At 43.4% G+C, this 22,476-nt stretch overlaps 1 protein-coding gene across 6 annotated transcripts in view; it reads left to right on the forward strand.

The window, feature by feature from the left end:
• Positions 1-22,476, forward strand: part of FNIP2 (folliculin interacting protein 2) — a 135,992-nt gene that overhangs the window by 94,844 nt on the left and 18,672 nt on the right. For all 6 annotated transcript variants that reach the window (XM_053583550.1, XM_053583577.1, XM_053583585.1 and 3 more), the window contains 6 exons: positions 2,934-3,135; positions 3,435-3,523; positions 6,649-6,795; positions 6,910-7,079; positions 13,948-15,295; positions 16,181-16,337. In XM_053583550.1, the coding sequence (XP_053439525.1) occupies positions 2,934-3,135; positions 3,435-3,523; positions 6,649-6,795; positions 6,910-7,079; positions 13,948-15,295; positions 16,181-16,337 (2,113 nt within the window). The remainder of the gene's footprint in view (positions 1-2,933; positions 3,136-3,434; positions 3,524-6,648; positions 6,796-6,909; positions 7,080-13,947; positions 15,296-16,180; positions 16,338-22,476) is intronic.

Genomic DNA, 22,476 nt, shown 5'->3' on the forward strand with positions numbered 1-22,476 from the left:
AACCCTAAAGGAGCAAGGTATAATGTCCTAGGAATGCTTTTTGATTTGAATTACTAAATTGAAACAAACACATAAAATTGCTAATGAAATGTTCCTTGACCTACAAAGATGTCAAATTTCTGTGGTCCAATACAATACATAGATTAGTGTAAGTTCAGAACTGACATAAACAACAGACTAAGCAGTCCTAATATCAATTATGGATTATTGAGATGTACTAAAATAATTATAGTTTGGGCTTTAATTATCTGTGATCTCAAGGTACTTATAATATACATAAATGCTCATTCATAAGTGACAACAAAATTCTATTTGATTTCTTTGTAAGGGAAAAAAACTATGTGTGTAGCAGCAGCCTTTCCCTGACTGATGTTTGTCAGCTGATCTGATTGCATCTGTTCCTTTCCCTGAGTGCTCCAGCAGACGGGCCGCATGGGATAACTGCATGAGCACCAGCAGACAGATTAGGCATGGGGTCACAGTCCCTGGTCATTGCCAGTGTCACAGAAGTGAGCCTGAACTAGAAGTAGAAACCCTGGGTTCTAATTCCAGCACTGTTACCAAGAAGCTTTCTGTCTGAGGCAAGTTGAACACACACTGCCTCAGTCTCCACATTTGCAAAACAGCCTGTGTACCTTACCTAATGACTTTGGGGGTAAAGATATGAAGTATTTGGGGGCATACTTAAATTTTTGTGAACATTTTCAAATACCCTTTTATTATAGAATAATTTTTAAAACGTAACTAATTACTGTACTGCATGACCTGGCCAGGTTCTGTGGTTGATTCAAGTCTACGGAATGAAGCCCATTTGCTTTAGAATTCAGTAGAGGGCTATCGTGAAGAAGGTAAAAGTGCTTCACTCTATCAGAACATAGACATTTTTCAGAAATTCAGCAGGTGGCACTCTCTGCTATGTTAAAACTGATGAAAGAATTGGCTTTAGTAGAGATGGAGAGGATGAGAGAAGCTGCATAGGGTTCAGTTGGTATTAAAGACCAAGTAGGCCTGAAGGTGGATGGACTGACGGTCATTTTACTTCTAAAAAAGAAGGGGAATAAGAGGAAAGGGTTATAAGTCTTGCAATACAAGCTGAGAAGAACTTCCTATATGGAAAAGAAAGAAACTAATGCAGGAAAATAAGGTTTTGGTACAGGTGTTTTAGAAAAGAAGGAGGAGCATTGTATGAGATGGTGTGAAGATTTGAGAAAGCATCAAGCGTTTTTTCTGGTGATCAGGATCTAGGGATTTCTCAGAGAAAACAGTCACTGCATCTACAGCAGTACCACGTGCTGCTGGTGACCTGTCTGGAGTGACAACCTCTCACCCAGTATCGACCTAACCTGTAGGATTTATCAACCTACGTCTTCAGGATCTTAAAGTGAAGGGAAATGGCAACACACAACTGAGATTAATCTGAACGAGATGTCTGTCTCTTTAAAAAAAAAAAAAAAGCTTTCCTGGCTGTAAGACTTTGGATGTATACAAAGCTTGCAAAAAAAAATTTTATACACATTTTAAGAAAGAAAAAACTGTATTAAAATTGTAATGCTCCAGTCACTTTGCAAAAAAAAATTTTATACACATTTTAAGAAAGAAAAAACTGTATTAAAATTGTAATACTCCAGTCACTTTTGACACTTAAGTGTCATCTTTTGGTACTGGCATATATTGGGCACATATTGGTATTACAATTGTAATATTTTTTTTCTTAAAATGTATATACCTTTGTTTGGCACCCTCTGTATATGTTTTTGTTTTTTTTTTTTTTTTTTGGCCGGGGTTGGGTTTGAACCCACCACCTCTGGTATATGGGACCGGCGCCCTACCCCTTTGAGCCACAGACGCTGCCCTCCCTCTGTATATGTTTAATAAAATCTGGATATATTTGAAGTCACAGGAACATTATAAACTGTGAGTAAAGCACTAAGGTGTTTAATCATTATGTTGTAATTTGCATTAAAGGAAGTGGAGAAGTAGCACCTTCCCATATTTGGCAGAGATATGAAGCTCAATGGTGGAGTCAGTGAGAAAGAGAAAATAAATACCTACTGTGTGCCAGGCTAGATGCTTTCTTTTGCAATGTGTTACGTCCTTTGCATTAGTGTCTTTGTAGAAAAAAAAAAACAAATTACTTCTTTTATTTTCGCTCTTGGTAATCAAGCAATAGCTATACTGGCTTTCTCAATAGTTAAGTTAGAGACATGGTTAGGCCCTATTTGTGAGGCTTATTTGTAAGGCTCACTCCTTAAGACAAATTGAATATATATTTAAAATTTATAGACTTCATGGCCTTATCATAGGAGCAGAATCTCTCAAGAGTCATAAGTTTTGGGGGAATTTGACTGTAACAGAAGAAAGGTGAGTCTTTCCGCTTGGGGGATTTCCCAGAGAGCTAGGGCAATCACGTGGGTTAATCCGGGTGTTTTGATGAGTAACTTCATCAGGTGGTTTTAATAGCCTTGGGAATGTAAACCTGGAAGTACCAGTAAATATTCAAATGTGATGCCTTTGCTAATAAACAAAATAGCCCGCAGACTCAGTCCTCTCTTAACTCGTCCATCGGTGTCTATCAGGCAAGACAAGGGACCTATCTTTTGAGCAAACAAGAATTTCATGCTCCTTCCTAGAAACCATCAATCCAACATAAAAATGATCCAGGGAAAAAAGGAAGAGTAATAAAGGGACATTTAAATTACTCTTAGTTTTCGTTTACGTTTCTTTTCACGGTAGGATGATATACTGTGTGGCCAGCTGCTCTTCTCACTTTTCACGGCAGGGAATTCCAGAGGAGAATGAACTAGGAGTAGACAGACTCCTAGCTGAGACCGAGTGTTCCGCCTTAGCTTTCTGAGCGCCGTCCCCAGCCTCACAGTTTACCTTCAGTGTGACTCATTGGTTCATGCACCCTTTCAACCTTATTTTTCCTCCAGGTCCACTGATGAGACGTTCAGCTTGGCTGAAGAAACCTGTAGTTCTAACCCCGCCATGGTTAGGAGGAAGAAAATTGCCATCAGCATCATCTTTTCCTTGTGTGAGAAAGAGGAAGCGCAAAGGAATTTCCAGGACTTCTTTTTTTCTCATTTTCCCCTGTTTGAATCTCACATGAACAGGCTGAAGAGTGCAATTGAAAAGGTAATAAGAATGTAGTCCAGTGTCAAATAAGCAATTATGGGGCTCTGAACGTGGTAGAAGCACTTCGTTTATGTATCAGATCTCTTTCCTGAGGGAGTTAAGTCACCCGCAGCAGCGACAGGGTCATATGCACAGTGATGTTGGTCACCAGATACCAGATTGCGTAGGGGAGGAAATCACTGCTTTTTCGTGATTGACGGCATTATTAATTGATTATAATATGATTTTTCATTAATAAAGCTCAGTAGATATATTATAAAATTTCTTCTTAGTAATTTCTTGCTTTCTCTTTAATAAAGGCTATGATCTCCTGTAGGAAAATAGCAGAATCAAGCCTCCGCGTCCAGTTCTATGTCGGCCGTCTGATGGAAGCTCTTGGAGAGTTCAGGTAAAGCAGCAAAGTTTGGCAGTTCCAACAGGGGACATTTGTGAGCAGCAGTCACAGTGGCAGCCGTGTATCTGGGGGTATTGGGAGACCCTGGACTTGGAAGAATTAGGAGGCTAGCAATTACTAGTCATTTTGGCAGCTCTACCCTTCAAGTTGGCATCTGAGACCAAATGGAACAAAAAATTTAAGCAACCCACCACTGCATGGTCCTCACTACTGTCTGGCACAGAGGTCCTTAAACTTTTTAAACAAGGGCCTAGTTCACTGTCCCTCAGACCGTTGGAGGGCTGGACTATAGTTTAAAAAAAAAAAAAAACTGTGAACAAATTCCTATGCACACTGCACATACCTTATTTTGAAGTAAAAAAACAAAACGGGAGCAAATACAATCACACCACCTCATGTGGCCCGTTCCGCAGTTTGAGGACCCCTGGTCTGGCAGACAGTCTTTGATATGAGTGGAGAAAGCTATTCCCACAGGTGTCTCTTATCAGTCTGTTCATTATCTCAGGTCATCCTCACAAAAGCCCTAAGAGTGAGTACTATTAACCCCCTTCAGAGGTGTTTATCCGAAGCATGGGTGGAGGCAGCATGCATGTCAGGATTGTGAGGACAAGTCCTGGTTTATACCCTCTGTCCTGTCCTGAGTTTCCCTGTTCTGGCCATTAAATTATATGAGCGCATTAGCGTGTCTACATGATTAGTTTCTAACTCATGATCTTTGTGCTCTGGAAACTGGTTTTCCAGAGTCCTTGCACCTAACGTCTGAGTAGAAAGGTAAACTGCCTTGGGTAGCAGGTGGGATTCACTCCCATCATGCTGTGTTGGGATTATGGCATGACTTTCTAGAACCCGTATCACCACGAGGAATCGACTCCCACTCCACAACAGTCAGGAGCTAATGAGCCAAGCTGTTTCTCCATAGCCAGAAGAGAAAAATATACTACAGCCCTTAGAATATTAGAACATTTTATGATGATTAAACTGTATGCTGTTGAACTCTATAATGCTGCCTGGAACAAAATCACTGGCCTTTTTGAACTCATGTAAAAAACTCAAGTAACACACCAGTCATTGCCTGGTGATTGTTAAAACTTAAGTCGTGTGTGGGAAATGATGTGAGGTTGTGCTTTGTGATGGCAGTCTAATGATTAGGAAACCTTCCGTTGTTTATGCGGGCAGCACTGGACTTGCCCATTGCTCTGCTGTGGTCACGCTAGACCAGTGGTTCTCAACCTGTGGGTCTCAATCCCTTTGGGGGTCTCCTGCATATCAGATATTTACCTTACAATTCCAACAGTAGCAAAATTACAATTATGAAGTAGCAACGAAAATAATTTTATGGTTGGAAGTTACCACAACATGAGGAACTATATTAAAGGGTCGCGGCATAAGAAAGGTTGAGAACCACTGCACTGGACACTGGCTTGTGCTTGAGAGTCTGCATGAAAGTATCCATTTTTCAGGCATCAAAAAACTGAAAGTACAGAACCAGAAAACCTCACTGTGTACATAGGTCTTGTTCTTACTTCAACCATCAGCCCCTCCAGAAATGGTGACAGGACAAAGTGTTAGCATTTGGAGAGTTTAGTTTCAGTAAATGAATCCCAGCGACGGTAACTATAAGTTATTGTTGCTGCCTTTCTCAGCAGATGCTTTGTTTTTTGCCAAGGTAAGAATTCTCTTGTGTCCCAATTCTTTCCTGTACGTGGTTAGAATGTCGAGTCAGAATATGTCTCATCTATCTTGATTTGGGAAGAGTGGAAGTGTTTTAAATTCAGAGCTACAGTGGCCTCTTAAGTGGAGATCCCAAGCTAAGTTAGTATGTTCTTTGCAAAAACACTTGTGAGGCTTAACTTCGAGTAGAATTCTCTGTGCCCCAGGTATCAAGAACTGAATTCTCACCCTGACCTTGTCATTAAATATTTTGTATCTCTTGGCTCTGTGCCTATAGCTCCGTGGCTAGGGCCAGCCACGTACACCGGAGCTGGCAGGTTTGAATCCAGCCTGGGCCTGCCAAACAACAATGACAACTACAACCAAAAAATAGCAAGGCGTTGTAGCGGTGCCTGTAGTCCCAGCTACTTGGGAGACTGAGGCAAGAGAATCACTTAAGCCCAAGAGTTTGAGGTTGCTGTGGGCTGTGTCGCCACAGCACTCTACCCAGGGCAAAAGCTTAAGAATAAAAAAAAAAAAAAAAGTATCTCTTGTCCAGGTAACCCATTCTCTCTAGGTCTCCATGTAGAAACTTAGTATATTATATGATAAGGAAGAGCCCTTTGTGTTTTTTTTATATCTAAAATGAATAGGGTTCTTTGGCATAGTGAATCTCAAAGCATTAACTAGAAATTACTGTCTCTGTGGTTTTGCCGATTCTGGGCATTTCACAAAAATGGAGCCATGTAACACCTGTCCTTTTGTACCTTGCTGCTTTTACTTAGCGTGTCTTCAGGGGACATCTGTGTTGTAGTATGTCCCAGCACTTCCTTCTTTTCTGTTCTTTTATATGCCATCCTATTGACCTGCTGGCAGACCGTCTCCCCTTGTGGGCTGTGGCAAACTGCTTTTGTGGACTGTTTCCTTTTTTGTGTGCACAACAAATACACACCTAGGAGTAGACTCAGTGGCTCAGACACTGACTCTACACTTCACGTCTTGAGGAGCTGCCCATTTACTGGAGCAGCTGTGTCCCATTGTCATCGCCGCTCCTCCTGATGGACAGTTGAGTTGCCTCTTGGCACATTTTTAATGTATATACTTTTTGCTCTCTTTACTTGTTACAAAAATGGCATGGTGATATAGGCATCGTGAAAATAAATTTTTAAATGGGTATTTTATGTCAGAGGTTGGCATACTTTTCTGGAAAGATTCTGTTGCAGCCACTCAGCTTTGCCTTTGTCCTACAAAACAGCCACAGACAACATGTTAACAAATGAGCATGTCTGTGTCCCACGAAAGCCTTATCTATTAAAAAGTAGCCCTCAGATTTGGCTTGCAGCTCATAGTTTGCAACCTCTGTTATGTTATGGACTGTGTAGATCCAAATTATTGTTTTCTCCTTTATTCTTTTATACCAAAATAATATTCATAACAGTTTGTGTATTCCTTCTTTTTCTCTTCTATAGAGGTACTATCTGGAACTTATATTCTGTTCCAAGGATAGCTGAACCTGTGTGGCTTACCATGATGTCCAGCACTTTGGAAAAAACCCAGCTATGCCAGCGCTTTCTCAAGGAGTTCACACTTCTAATAGAACAGATCAACAAAAACCAGTAAGCTTCAACTCTCGGGAGACTTACATGCAAATTCCACAGCCAGCGTTTGTGCCGTACGGGATGTACCTCTCCCTGCACTGACTAATCTGTGTTTTCCTCCATGTCTCCCAGGTTTCTTGCTGCCTTACTGACGGCGGTGTTAACCTACCACCTGGCCTGGGTGCCAACGGTCATGCCAGTGGACCACCCTCCCATTAAAGCCTTCTCCGAGAAGCGCACCTCCCAGTCAGTGAGCATGCTGGCCAAGACACACCCCTATAATCCACTGTGGGCGCAGCTGGGTCGGTACCTCACTGGCTGTCCAGGGACTAATGGGATGCAATAGGAAAAGTGCTAGAATGTGTGGTTTATGCTGGCCGTCCATCATGGCGATGCACAGGGCAGGCAGCGAGCGCAGGGTTGGCCCATGGATTCTGACTGCGAGGCTCCCACCTTTCCCTCCTCTCCCCCACTAGCAGCTTTGCTCTGCCCACTTACAACAGGGTAGGTAAACTGCTCTCACATTCTACACTGGCTGTTTACCCTCAAGCAGAGTTTCTTAGCCTTGGCACTATTGATATTTTGAAACAGTTGAGTTGTTGGGAGAAGTGCCAGGGCTTCCTCACACATTATTGATTGGATGTGTAGTGGCATCTGGCCTCTAGTCGCTAGATGCCAGGAGAGCTCCCTCCTTGCCTGAGGTTGTACTAATCAAAAATATCTCTGGACGTTGTCAGCTGTCTGGGGTTGGGGGGTTGTTGGCAAAATACCACCTGGTTGATAACCACTACCCTAGAAGATGGATTGGGGAAGAAATGACAAAAACGAAGGTAACACACCCTGATCTCACTGTTTTTTAAATTTTAACATAAGTCAAAAATCTTGTCTTTCTCTGCACTGTCTCCTTGTGATTAGTGGTGGCATTTATTTCCTCAGACTTCATCCTGAGGCCTGGGGTGAGAATCCAATGCTTTGACAGTTTGGGGCTAGTGAGACTGGAGTTGCACCTGGGCTTCATTCAGAGGATAAGTGTCCTCTGGGTCTTCTCACTCATCAAGCATTAGAGTGACAAAGAAAAACTGGACACTCACTCTCACTCGCCCCGTGGGGACGGGGGCTAGAGCAGATGCTGGAATGGAGAGTTGAGCACCAGACGCTGCCTACCTTTGGGAAGCTGGCTGTACAGCAGAGAAGGCAGGTTTGTGCTTTCCTGATTTCGGAGCATCCTGATTATCCTTTGACAAGAAAAAGACTGAAGGTATAGAGGTGAGGCTCGTGGGGCCTGGGCCGGGTGGCAGGGCCCGGCCTCTACAGACAGGTTGTTCTGTTTCGGGAGGGAGGGAGCGAAGGAGGGAGAGGATTTTCTGGAAGGCTTACTTGAGGAAATGTTAAAAGTGGTATTTTCTATAAAATGAAATATGGACAGGGGAAAGCACCCTAGTCTTAGAAAATAGCATATTATAACAATAACAAAAGTTGACACTATGTGACACGCACTGTTTTAAGTGCTTTTTACTATATTAATTAGAATCTCCTTCCTACCCTATGACTCATCTCATAGCAACCCAGATGTTGGCTTTTCCTTGTGCTCTTAGTCGTGAGACGTAGAAGAGAGTTCAAGTCTCATGGTGTGGGGGTAATAGGTGTGCTTTAGATAGATTAACTAAATGGCTTATAGATATAAACTTGGATTTAAAAGGAGAGTGATAGTGAGAGGTTGCTTAACATACAAATTCGTAGCAAGATAGGAGGGATAAAGCCTGGTGTTCTGAAGCACTGTAGGGTGACTATAATTGTTTTGTTTTATTTTTTGAGGCAGAGTCTTAACTCTCGCCCTGAGGTTGAGTGCCGTGGCGTTTGCCTAGCTCACAGCAACATCAAACTCCTGGGCTCAAGAGATCCCCCTGCCTTAGCCTCTGGAGTAGCTGGGACCATAGATGCCCACCACAATGCACAGATAGTTTTTCTTTCTTTCCTTTTTTTTTTTTGTTTTTTTGTTTTTTGAGACAGAGTCTCACTTTGTCACCCTGGGTAGAGTGTTGTGGCATCATAGCTCACAGCAACCTCAAGCTCTTGGGCTTAAGCAGTTCATTTGTATCAGCCTCCCGAGTAGCTGGGACTACAGGTGCCCGCCACAATGCCCAACTGTTTTTTAGAGACTGGGTCTCGCTTTTGCTCAGGCTGGTCTCAAACTCCTGAGCTCATGCAATCCACCTGCCTTGGCCTTGCAGAGTGCTAGGATTACAGGCGTGAGCCACTGCACCGTCCTAGGCTAACTATTACCAATAATTTATTCTTTATTTTCAAGTAGTTACTAGAGGGGATTTTGGATGTTCCTAGCACAGAGAAATGGGAAGTGTTTGAGATGATATGTATGCCAGTTCCCTGAATTGATGAACATGTTGTATATAGGTACTGTAATGTCACAGTGTTCCCCATAAATGTGTACAGCTATGACATGTCAATTAAAAATACAAATGATCCACACCAAGCTCAGAAAAGAGTACAGAATATGGCCTAGCTCACTCTGGGTCCCATGGGAGTCCTTTCTGGAGAGAACAAAGCATGGTTGTTTTTCTTATGGGACAATAATCTTGGGGAAAATGTAGTATTATTAAGCAGTAAAGGGAAGGGGCCAGACATTAAGGAAACACGGTGTTTCGTGCTGCTGGGTCACCTGTTTAAAAACAGTGCTAATTAAGCAATGTGCATTTAGTTAGATAAATGTATTTATAATTAAGCATACTTCTTATTTGAAATTTAACTATTGAGAACCATTAATTCCCTATGTTCAGCATAACGAGGCAGAGCCCCTTCCTGTGGGTTCATAATTGTCATTTTTCAGAGGAGCTCAGGTATTGTTGAAAGTCTTCAGTCCTCCCTCCCCAGACAACCCAGCAGGGGTCTGGCTATTGGCAAGAGGGTGCAGCCCAGGACAGAGGAGGCACAGGATAGCTTTGCAAAAGCAAGTGCAGTGTTGGGTGAGTTTCTGTTATTACAGAAACCAAGAGGCTTCCAAAAGTTGACAGAGGAGTCATGTGCATCAAAAACATTTTTTAAATAGTATTTAGCAAGTCACAGTAAATAGAAAAATATAAACTGCTGGGAATGAACAGTGATGCAGGTGTAATGGTATAATTTTAATCCAGCTTCCTAAGTGGTAGAAAAGATTCTATCCTGAATTTGTTTTTTGGATTTGGGTGGGGGGTGGATTTCATCTTTTTTGTTTGAGACAGTGTCTCACTATGTCACCCTCGGAAGAATACTGTGCCGTCACAGCTCACAGCAACTTCAAACGCTTGAGCTTAAGTGATTCTCTTGCCTCAGCCTCCCAAGTAACTGGGACTATAGGCACCCACCACAGTTCCCAGCTAGTTTTCCTAGTTTTAGTAGAGATGGGGTCTCACTCTTGCTCAGGCTGGTTTCGAACTCTTGAGCTCAGGCGATCCACCCACCTCGGTCTCCCAGAGTTCTGGGATTACAAGTGTGAGCCACCATGACTGGCCTCCATCTTGAATTCCTTGAAAGACTTATCTGAGAGCTTTCCAGGACAGGTACACAGGGGTGCTCGTCTCTCTGTGGCTTCTCATCACTCCCAGGGCAGGGAAGGGAGAAGCTGGAAGCAATGTCCCTTCCACCCTCTCACAGACTTGCTGTCATTTGCTGATTGATTTCTTGCCTGTGCCTGCGCCTACAAGGTGCACTCTGCACAAGTGTCTTCCAAAGTGTGCATCACCACCTGCTGTGGGTTTTGGAAAAGTTTCAATGGGTCAAAAAAGCATTTCAAAGGTATAATGAAATAGAAAATATCAGAGTGATTTACATACATGTTTTGTAAAATGTTTGCTTCAAAGGGTGTGTTGTGGGGTTGCAGTATAAGATGTGTTTCTTTTTTGGCGTGTGAGTGCAAAGTTTGAAGGCCACCGTCTGACACTACTGATCGACGGATTTCTAGGTCAGACTCTTTTTGACCTAAGGATCTCAAGGGTTTATGAAAACAAAAGGCAGCTTTTCTCCTCAGGTCACTTTTAAATTAATGTAAGTAAAATAGACTGAAATGTCTTCATTATTTTTCCCAAAAGTTTAAATGGTATTTTTCAAAATGTAGTAGAATTAAACTATAAATTTTTTAAAAAATAAAATTCCCACCTGCTCAGAAACGAAACAAACCACATTTTAATAACCCACAAGCCAAACAAATTTCACAAGAGAAATTAGAAAGTATCTTGCACTGATGATGATAAAGATATGAGGAAACACTGTTTAAAAAAGGCGAGTTCCCTAGTAACTTTCCCTAATCCCTTTAAAGCCTTAGTTTTTCCCCTGGCCTCCTTCCCTCCACCCCCCAGCTTCTCCTGGCTTCTGTCTTGGTTTCCTCTCTCTATTTCTCTGCCTCTTCTCTCTCTTTTTACTGTCCTCTTTCTACAGGGCTGCTCAGTTCCCTCAGCCTCTCCATGTCACTCTTTCTCCCCTTTCCTTCTACTTTCTGTTTCTGATTTTTGATGTTTCCCTAGACATTTTTTCTTTTTCCATGTGTGTTTTGCTCTCTCTGCGTTCTCGCCTGTCCTTTTGTTCTCTTTGGTCCCCTGTCATTTTGCACCTCTCCCATGCCCCATCTTCTTTCTTTCTCATTTAGTCCTTACCCCTCTCTCTGTTCCTCTGCTGTGTATCTTTGCTCCCTTGTACTCCACCCATCTACTCCGTTTATCCTCCTTCCCTTTGATCTCTTTTCCCACCCCATCCAGTACCTTCCTGCTTCTGTGCCGCCTCCTGTGAGCATTCTCTTCACGCCTTCCTTTTCCCCTCTTGTTTTTCTCTCATTTGCCTCTCTATTTTATATTTAAATGTTAAATTTTAAGGCTGGGCTCAGTGGCTGTAATCCCAGCACTCCCAAAGGCTGAGGCAGGAGGATCCCTTGGGCTCAGGAGACCAGCCTGAGCAATAGAAAAATGAGCTGGCGCTCTGGTGGGCATCTGTGGTCTCAGCTACTCAGGAGGCTAAGGCAGGAAGATCGATTGAGTCCAGAAATGTGAGATTGCTGTGAGCTAAGATGACAACACTGCAGTCTAGACTCAACAAAGTGAGACCCTGTCTCAAAAAAAAAAAAAAAAAAATTCTTTTTAATTGAATTAGAAAAACTCACAAAATTCATCATCATAACCATTTCTAAGTGGATGGTTCAGTAATGTTAAGGATATTCACATGTGATTTCATGTTCATTTTTAAAAATTACATTCATTAAACAAATCTATAAAAATTAGTAGTTTCATTTATCTAGGATTCAAAAAATTGCCTTCAAGTTCAAGATCCAGTAAATATTTAATTTTATGGGTCTGTTACTTTACTGATGCATTATTTTATGAAGTTTGGCTATGAAGTAATAATGCTGCTACTACACATACTGCTCTTATTACTTTATATAGTTTAAATTATTGTAAGTTGTATTTTTAATAACCTTCCTTATTTTACTTTTTTTCCATTTAGTTATTAAAATGTACTATATTAAAAATTAAATGCATTGCTAAAAATAAATGTCATTCTGAGTGGCCTTTCCCCTGTGGTTTGTTATACAAAATTTCAGAAATGTAATGCTTTTTCTTTATTAACACTGAGATTGATTTAACGGAAACATCCCACAAATTCTGGAAATGACTGTGATATCCTGCAGCAATGGGCAGATATAATCAGAGGACAATAACAGTAATAAGTTCTTAGTCAAGGAAGTTTTCTCAAGCAGAAGTCCTACCACCAGACTGTATTTCTGAGTGACTTTTCTGAATCTAGGATGATTTCTTAGTCAGTTGCATAAGCCACCAGGTTGAAGTTCTATTAGCCTATCATCTATTCTTTTTATAGAGAGGACTGTTTATAATTATTTCTGTCCTGCCCTTTGAATGTTCCTAAAAGCCTTACTCTAGGGCATACTCTCCGGAGGAGGTACTTCCTAATGTGTCCCCAGGGGAAGTACTTCCTGGTGGTTCTCATGACTTTTTTCCATCTTAATCTATGAATTTTAATTAGTTTTATATGCCTTTATAATGCCTTCTTCCCCTCTGTGGATGCATTCTGCAGATGAGTTCTAACTTCCTGTGTTCTTATTTACAACCACTGCCATGTATCACGTCTCCTTTATTTAGAATCTTTTCAGCTTTTGATTTGCTCCAACATTAATTCTTTAATGCTTTCTAACTCCAGGTTGATTATGCAGAGGTATGATGTGATAAACCTTTAGGATGTCAGCATAGTACCTGTCCAGTGAGTAAAAATGGGCTCTTTATTATAATTGTCCATATTATTATTATCAAAAAGTAACAAATGTATATGTAATTACTATCAAGCATAATAATCAGTCTTAGTGGTTAACTCAAGTGTTTTTGTTGAGACACTCGCACTGCTGGGTGGTTGGATGATGCACTTGCCCTTATTCTTCCCTCCAGCAGAATGTAGACCAGGGTGTGTTGCCTATTTTTAACAACTTGTCAGGATATAACTAATGGGACATATTTTTTTCCAATAGACTTTTCATGTGAAGTAACATAAAACCTTCAGACTTATTTATGACTAAGTGATTTTCTTCTTGGTAATCAAACTGATTCTACCTGCTGTGTGTAGGTGTACTGAGAAAATTCTAAACAGACCCCCTCATTAGGTATTTTGAACCAGTTCACTGCACGTCTGTTCGGAAATCCTTGAGTTTGGATTTCATCCCAATGCCCATTGTCCTGGGATTCTTCTAACAAATTCTTCTGCTTTCCAAGATATACAGTACCGGTTCAGGTTGTATATATAGAGCTCTGGCTTTAGCCTTCCTTGGGTCAGCCCACAGCTGAGCCCCCGTGCTAGGCAGGAGGACCTGACAGGTGCTGCCAGGGGCCATGTGCAGCCCTCATGCACCAGGGGTGGTGGGCTGCACCCTGGGCCACAACTTTCCAGGCCTACTCTCCATTCCAGAGGCCAAACCAAAACATGGTCATTGCTAGAAATTAGATAAGATCAGTGCGTTCAGGGTGGTATGGCTGTAGACTATTGTTGGAAATTAGAAATCAGGCGTCTGAAGAAATGATCATGGGTTGGGAATGCGAGTCATCTGTTTTGCTCTTGTAAAGGCTGACATAACCATGACCTGCTAACTCCAGAGGACTTTGTCTTGTGTTCACTTTTGCTGTCTAGGTGACCTTTATGGAGCCATCGGCTCTCCGGTGAGACTGACTCGCACAGTGGTGGTAGGGAAACAGAAGGATTTGGTCCAGCGCATACTTTATGTCCTCACATACTTTCTCCGTTGCTCTGAGCTGCAAGAGAACCAGCTGACCTGGAGTGGGAATCACAGTGAAGGTGACCAAGTTTTAAATGGGAGCAAGATCATAACCGCCTTGGAGAAAGGGGAAGTGGAGGAGTCCGAGTATGTGGTGGTGACAGTGAGAAGCGAGCCTGCCCTCGTGCCCCCCATCCTGCCACTCACCTCGGCCGAGAGGAAGAGCCCCCAGCTTGCAGGGTTACCCGAGACCCCAGAGGGCACTGATGTTAGAGACACGGGTCCCAGACCTGACAAAGGAGGACACCAGAGGCCAGAGCTGAGTGCTGAGGCTTGTAGCCTGGGATTCCAAGAGCCAGTGTTAAGTAATTCTTGGAAACTTCAGGGCACATTTTGTGGGGATGAAGAAAGTGTAAGTGAGGTACCACGAGATGGCTCTTCACAATTTTCTGGCTGTGAAGGTCTGGGGACAGGGATAAAGATCCACCAGCAAACTGCCCCTGAGCAGTTGAAAGGGGAGACGCCTAGGAAACTACCAGACCGATCAGCGGCCTGGCCCTGCCCTGACAGACATTTCCGTGAGAAGCCTCCTTTAGAAAAGGTCACTTTCCAGATTGGAAGCTCTGTATCTCCAGAGTCTGACTTTGAAAGCCGCACCAAAAAAATGGAGGAGCAGCTAAAGGCTTGCAGACAACATGCAGAGTCAGCCAGCCCCTCGGCAGAGGCAAGGGTGGCCACTAACATGGCTCAGGACCCTCAGATTTCTAGGTGTTCCTTCCAACCCGGCTTTCAGAAGAAGGTCTGCTGTCCCTGGAGTCATTCTTCTGAGGGGGATGAAGGCGAGTCTGACAGGGGTTTTGCTGTGTGCAGTGGCATCAGAAGCCACACTGTGTCCGATGCTGCCGGGCAGCTCAGCACCACTGCTGACTCGCGCGCACCCGCTGACGCAGCAGGAGCCGGGAGGGGAAGGCTGGGGAAAACTCGAGGTTTGTACTTGAAGGTGAGAGAAGGACCTGTGTTGGAGCCTGCTCCGGACAGGCACGCGCAGCAGGACTCGGGCCTCTCGGTTGCCGCAGCTGTCCCCTGTGGGGATGCCCACAAGAAGGCCGACTTCAGGGTGGAAGGAGACATTCCCAGGAATGAGAGCTCCGATAGCGCGCTTGGAGACAGTGACGATGAAGTATGTGCTTGCGCCCTGCCAGATCTGGATCACAGTGGGGACAGGACAGAAGGGTCCTTGGAAGTGGAGCTTCCCTTGCCGAGGTAACGCTGGCAGGCGGGAAACAGGCAACTGGGTTCAGATACCATCTTCCTGGCCTGAAACCCACGTCAGCTACTGTTGGCCGCTCAGCACACAATGGGCTGTGCTCTTAAAGTGGTAGAAGTGTTATCCATATGAAGATAAAGGGTTTCCGGCATGTTCTTTTTTTTTTTTTTTTTTCCAAGAATGATCACAGGCTCAGTGTGACCGAGCTCACTGATAGAGAAGGCCAGGCTGTCTCTGCAGCTATCGTGACATTAGGAGAGGCGCAGGGATACAGCAGAGCTGGTGATGGGGGCAGGGAGTTTAATTTTCTGTCATCTGTAGGGAAGTTGGGCTGGCAGCAGATGCCTTGCCTTGGAGGTGGTGGATTACACCCCAGGTGGCCCCTCTCCTGCCCATCAGAACAAGGTGAGGTGGTTGGGAAACAGCACCTCTCCCTTATCACTCCATCAGGTTGATTATTTGGTCTGTGATGACTGAAAGTAGTAATTAGAGATTTCTTCTGTTCTTCTGCACTGTCATAGGTACCACGCTGTGTAGATATGTTAAATTCCTAAAGCCAGACTTTTGACAAGAGCCCTTCCTCACATTTTTTTCAATCTCCACTCTTTTGATACAGAGTGGATGCCTAGTGGATGTTTGATATGAGGTACAAGTACAAACTCCTAACCAGCCATAGAAGTATTTTACCTTTTTATTTTCTGGACTTTCTCTCCCTACCCCTTCCTGTCCTCCCACAACAGTGATCCACTTCCTGGAGGACCAGTGAAATGGGCCACCGGGAATCTATCAGTTTACCTGTTATCAGGGGTTTGGTCAAATTGTAATGAAAGAAGGAAGTATATTTTCAGCTGTGTGTTTTAATGGACCAAATGTTGTTGTAGGTCTCAGAGCATCAGCACCCAGAACGTAAGGAACTTTGGCCGCTCGCTTCTGGCAGGTTATTGCCCCACGTACATGCCTGATCTCGTGCTTCATGGGACCAGCAGTGATGAGAAGCTGAAGCAGTGCCTGCTGGCCGACCTGGTCCACACCGTTCATGTGAGTGACCCCAGCTTGGGACCTCTGGCTGCTGACAGTGTGTTGGTCCAAGGTCTTGGCCAACAAGGAGGCGTTAGACTGAAGAGAGACTAATTTAAGGGGTTGTTTATAGAGATGTGGGCAGGGTCATGGAAACTGCAAGGACAGGTTCTCACAGCTGGAAGCCATGAGCACCCTGGATCCCCTAAAGGTTAAGGGCAGGGAACGTGACACCACTGTGGAGGGCCTGAGCCAGGATGAGAGGCTTCTTAGCTGCAGGAGCAGTGAGGAGGGGGATGATTCCTGCCCTCTTTCCTCCTTTCCTCTCATCTCTTCCGGTGCCTCTCATGGGCTGAGCCCAGCTGGAAGCTGGAGAGCAAGGTCACAGCTGATGCAGATACAGTCCTGTGGTCCATAGTGGTCATCCTCTTGGGGCCGTAATAGGACAGAGAAGGGCAAAGAGTGGCTCTGGGGACAGTTGGGGCAAGGGGGAGATAGGCTGGGCAAATGGAATAAGCAGCACAGATGGTGACAATTATACGCCATCCTGGGGAGAGCCAAAGCAATGTCACATATGGTTTGCTTTTTATCTGATTCTTAAACAAGTTCCTGAAAGTAATTTACTTTAACTGATTTGTCATTAAGTTCACTTTGATGGCTGCATAAGGATGACTATACAAAGATTAACAGGACTTACTGGAAAATTGCCTTGTGGCTGCCGTTAAATGCTTTTCTGCTATCTGCAGCATGACAGGAGCTGAGCAGTTAAGGAAACTGTCAGTCTGATGGGACTATTTTTAATTGGGCTGCTAGTAGGCAGATGTGTAAAAATAAATGTTTTGCATTTGTGCAGTAGAGAAAGTCCTTATTGCATTTAGAAAATTGGAGTTTAACTTATTACCTGTCTCCTCACCCAACAGATATTTTCTAGGTAGAACGGAAAGGATTGCATGTTATCTATGGCCCACGCACTTCCTCTGTGAAGATTAAACGTGCATCAGACACAGGCTAAGCAGGCTGTAGTGAAGCTGATGTCCTCATAACCACCCTCAGTGAGAAGGGTGAAGAGATGAGGAGAACCGGCCAGGTGCACATACGTGTGCCCAGACACTCCCCAGTCCACCTTGCTCTGTGGCCCGACACCACCCTTCACCGGGATGTTCCTGGAGTGAGGCTTTGACCTTGCCTTTTGTGTCTATAAGTAATATCATCAGTTTTCACGGTTACAAAGGACACAGTGTGCCTATTTCTCATTTCACAAGTCCACACATCAATGACCCTAGAATAAGAAAATGCCCTCATGGTGTGGTGTCATCTTTCTGAGTTGTCCTAAGTGATGTAAGATGCCTCGGCGATTGTATAGACCGTGTATGTTTTGTGGCTAACTCTAGTATGAAGGCAGGGAATTCCTTTATGTTTATATAAACTAAATATGCAAAACTGCTGATTTTTTTCTTTGTGCCCTGCTATTGGTTGTTCTCTAAAAACATTGGCACTCACTGGACCTTTCTCCATGAAGCTCTCTGTCCTGCTTCTGACAAAGGCACTAACAGGCTGTGTGTGAACTAATGGCATTGTCCGCCGTGACCTTAATCTTACCAGCTGGGAGACTTTGCCTAAATGCCCTAGCTTCGCTCACTGACCACTATGGAAATGTAGTCTCTTGATTGTTAACCCTCCTTGAATTTATCTGTAAAACTGTTCTTAAATGTTTTACATTTTCCATAAACTGGCAAGTTCTGAATTCTGTATATTAGGTTTTCATGGTAACCGTCCAGCTCTATAATTCTTACATTTGAAAAAACATGACCATATTTACTCTATCATTCTCTTTAGGCTTTTTAATATTTCATTTTCCCTTGCAGAAGTAGTGCTTTCACACTGTAGCTTTCTGTATTTCTTTAAACTATTCAGTAACCCTAAGAGATCAAAAGTTATTAAACTTAATGAGCTGTATTGTGTCAAATTGTTGGTATATCCAAAGTGCAGCCATGCATGGGTGTTAATAGGAAATTGTAAGTGGTTCATAAAAATATCTTCAGAAGTTTAATGTATTTAGAACATATCCAATTAGCATTGGTGGATTTCTAATTTCACTTGACACACTCCTCATAATGAATTTTGCTGTTGTAGTATTCAGTTTAAACTGCCTCTTAGACTGCCACTCTGGTCTATGGTGGTGTTTTGTCTGTTGTTTGTTTGTTCATTTTAAACAGTCTTACTTTCAACATCTATTTATAAATAATATGTTGAAAAATAAGTTGAGTCTTTAATTAAATGTTATATTGAATTTACTGCTCCATACTGCCTAGTGATTATTTAAATTCTTGAGTATATGTTGCCAAAAAAGAAGCAAAGATCCGACAGCAAGCATGACCAGACTTAGAGCGGCAATAATGGCTTGTTGCAGAAGAGAAAATTAGAATAAATTGGTTTATCAATCAAAACCTGTTTTTTAGATGTTAGTAATTTTCAGTGTTCATGCCAGACTTCATTGGATTTTGATACTCATACTTATTTTTAGAAAAGGATTTTTAATTACTTTTTAAAGCCATTGATTTAGATTATTGATCTATTTATTTAGACCTGTGCATGATTTGAATTGTAGACTCTGTCTCACACATGTGTGCATTTCCTTTTTTTTTTTTTTTTTAAGAGATGGGATCTCCCTATGTTGTCCAGGCTGGACTTAAACTCCTGGGCTCAAGCAATCGATCTTCCCACCTCAGCCTCCCTAATAGCTGGGACATCAGGGGTGCACCACCATGCCTAGCCCTGTACATGTACTTCTTATAGCCACATGAACTTATTTCTAGTTTTTATCTCATTGAAGGATTGCTTTCTAGAGCTCCCAATGCTAAGAATTTCTTTTTTTACTTTTCCCTGTCCTAGTCTCTTGTGAAAGATATATTAACTTTATTTAACTTTTTTTTTTTTTTTTTTTTGCAGTTTTTGGCCATGGCCGGGTTTGAACCCACCACCTCCGGTATATGGGGCCTGCACCCTACTCCTTTGAGCCACAGGCGCCGCCCCCATCTACTTTCATTTTTATTGTTGACTTTCACATATTAAGATTCAGAGGGCCAGGCATGGTGGCACACACCTGTAGTCCCAGTGCTCTGGGAGGCCATGGTGGGTGGATTGCTTGAGCTCAGGAGTTCAAGACCACTTTGGGCAAGAGCAAGACCCTATCTCTACTAAAAATATCCAGGCATTGTGGTGGGCACCTAGAGTCCCAGCTACTGGAGAGGCTGAGGCAAAAGGATCACTTGAGCCTAAGAGTTTGAGGTTGCTGTGAGCTATGATGCCACGGTGCTTTACCCAGGGGTGACAAAGTGAGACTCTGTCTCAAAAGCAAAGATTCATAAATTCTTTAAATATTTATACGCTTGTTCTCGTTTGGTCCATATACTACCTCTTCTGTCATTTGAACTCTGTCTCCTAACTTGCAGGTTATACAGCTGCCTTAAATTAGTGTAAAGTAATATTATTTCATTTTTCCTCTGCCTCATCTAAATGTGCATTCTTTCTTCCTGCTCTCTGACTTTGAACTGAGGTGTGAGAGGGAAGACACGCCAGCAGTACTATGTGCCTGTGACTCGGGAGAAGCCTTCTCTCCTCTTTTTCTCCTGGGTCTCTGCTTGTGAATGCTGCTGGCATGGCTACCATTGGGGTCATTAAATCATGGAGCACTGTTAGGTGATAGCTTGGGTTTGAGTCCTGGTATTATTGCTTGTTCACTGATAATCTTACATAAATCAACTGGCATCACTAAGCCTCAGAAAAAAATGTACTTAGGGCAGCAGTCCCCACTCCTTTTGGCACCAGGGACTGATTTCATGGAAGACAGATTTTCCACAGATAAGGGGTAGAGGGCGATGGTTCAGGATGACTCAAGCACATTACATCTCCACCTCAGATCCTGAAGCATTAGATTCTTTTTTTTTTTTTTTTTTTTTGTAGAGACAGAGTCTCACTTTATGCCCTCGGTAGAGTGCCGTGGCCTCACACAGCTCACAGCAACCTCCAACTCCTGGGCTTAAGCGATTTTCCTGCCTCAGCCTCCCGAGTAGCTGGGACTACAGGTGCCCACCACAACGCCCAGCTGTTTTTTGATTGCAGTTTGGCCCGGGCCGAGTTTGAACCCGCCACCCTCAGTATATGGGGCCGGCGCCTTACCAACTGAGCCACAGGCACCGCCCAGCATTAGATTCTTATAAAGAGTGCACGGCCTAGATTCCTTGCACGCCCAGTTGACAGAAGGGTTCATGCTCCTATAAGAACCTAATGCTGCTACTGATCTGATAGGAGGTGGAACTCAAGTGGTGATATGGGGGTGGGGAGCAGCTGTGCAGACAGACAAAGCTTCAGCTTCACTTGCTTACCCCCTGCTATGTGGCCTGCTTCCTAAAGGCTGTGGACTGGTACCAGTCTCCATCCCAGAGACTGCAGACTGCAGATATGGAGGAATAGACAGAATATAATTCAGTGTTTAGGAGTTTAACCTCTGAAGATGGACAAACCTGTGTTTGAATCATGGCTCACCCCTTAGGGGCTTTGTGGCTTTGTGCAAGTTTCCTTAATTTTCTAATTTGGAAAATGAATAGGACCTACCTCTTAAGTTTGGTTTGAAGATTCTGTGAGATAATCAAATCAAGTGTTTAACACAATGGCTGTCCCGTTACTAGCATTACTAACATTGGGCATTACCCAATAAATGTTAGCTGTTAACATAGTATATGTCAAAGTGCTTAGTAAACGATAAAGCGATATAACATGTTTTTTTGGTTTTTTTTTTGTAGAGACAGAGTCTCACTTTATGGCCCTCAGTAGAGTGCTATGGCATCACACAGCTCACAGCAACCTCCAACTCCTGGGCCCAAGAGATTCTCTTGCCTCAGCCTCCCAAGTAGCTGGGACCACAGGCGCCCACCACAACGCCCTGCCATTTCTTGGTTGCAGTTCAGCCGGGGCCGGTGCCTTGCCAACTGAGCCACAGGCACCGCCCATTTGATGATTTTTTTTTTTTTAAAAACCTATGATCCAGGGCTTCAGGCATTTTACAGAGTAGTACAAAAAATGAAGGAACAGTTGGATACAGCAGCCTCTTCCATTTAATTTTAAGAGTAGCAGCAGATTGACTCCCAAAATATCATGCAGGAACCAGTAGCACAGATCCTGGCTGCGGTACATATATGTTCTTGCATCCCTAATTAGTCCATGCAGTGTAAGCAACCAGCAAGACTACAAAAGAACAGCAAGTCTCATCAAAGGTAAATCATTACTTAGTAACACAGACAGCATTAAATGCCTCGGGTCAACAGCAACCTTAAAAATCAATAGGCTGCAAAGAAAACCTCTTTGTAGGACAAATCTGCTAGTTTAGAACCGTCTGGTTGCTTTCATTCCCCTGTGTTGGGTAATGAATGCTGCCCTGAGTGCAACACTACCTGTGTCCACCAGCCCAAGGAGTGTTTCTTAAATTACCTACTTTGACTTATAACTGGGTTTTCATTACCAGTTTTTAAAAATGATATAGAACTGCTGGGTGTGGTGGCTCACACCTGTAATCCTAATATTCCAGGAGGAGGCTGAGGCAGGGGGATAGCTTGAGCTCAAGAGTTTAAGACCAGCCTGACTAAGAGCAAGAGCCCATCTCTACTAAAAAAAAAAAAGTGGAAAAACTAGCCGGGCATTCTGGCAGGTGCATGTAGTCCCAGCTACTTGGGAGGGTTGGGCAAGAGGATCCCTTGAGCCCAAGAGTTGGAGGTTACTGCGAGCTGTGACACCACGGCACTCTACCCAGGGCACAGAGTGATTTTTCTCCTCAACCGTGACTACAGTACCCCGTAACCTTCCACATAGTGTCCCTGTGCCCAGTGTTCCCTATTCCTCTCATCCTGTGTAGTGCCACATGAGAACTCGTTCTAAAGCATGAATATGATCATTTACTGTTTAGCTTTGAAAGTTCCCCCATTTTTTAAGAGAGTAAACTGTAAACTCCTCAGCTGGAATTATCCCTTTTATGTCCTTCAGATTCACACTCACACACCCCAAGGTCTCTTTCCACGCTCTGCTCACGCTCTCTGCCCTTCTCTCGCATCTGTCTTGCACCTCTCTGCCTGGGACACTGTTGAACAAGATTCTGTACATTTTTGAA

This window comes from Nycticebus coucang, chromosome 1 (assembly GCF_027406575.1).
Source record: "Nycticebus coucang isolate mNycCou1 chromosome 1, mNycCou1.pri, whole genome shotgun sequence".
NCBI lineage: Eukaryota > Metazoa > Chordata > Mammalia > Primates > Lorisidae > Nycticebus > Nycticebus coucang.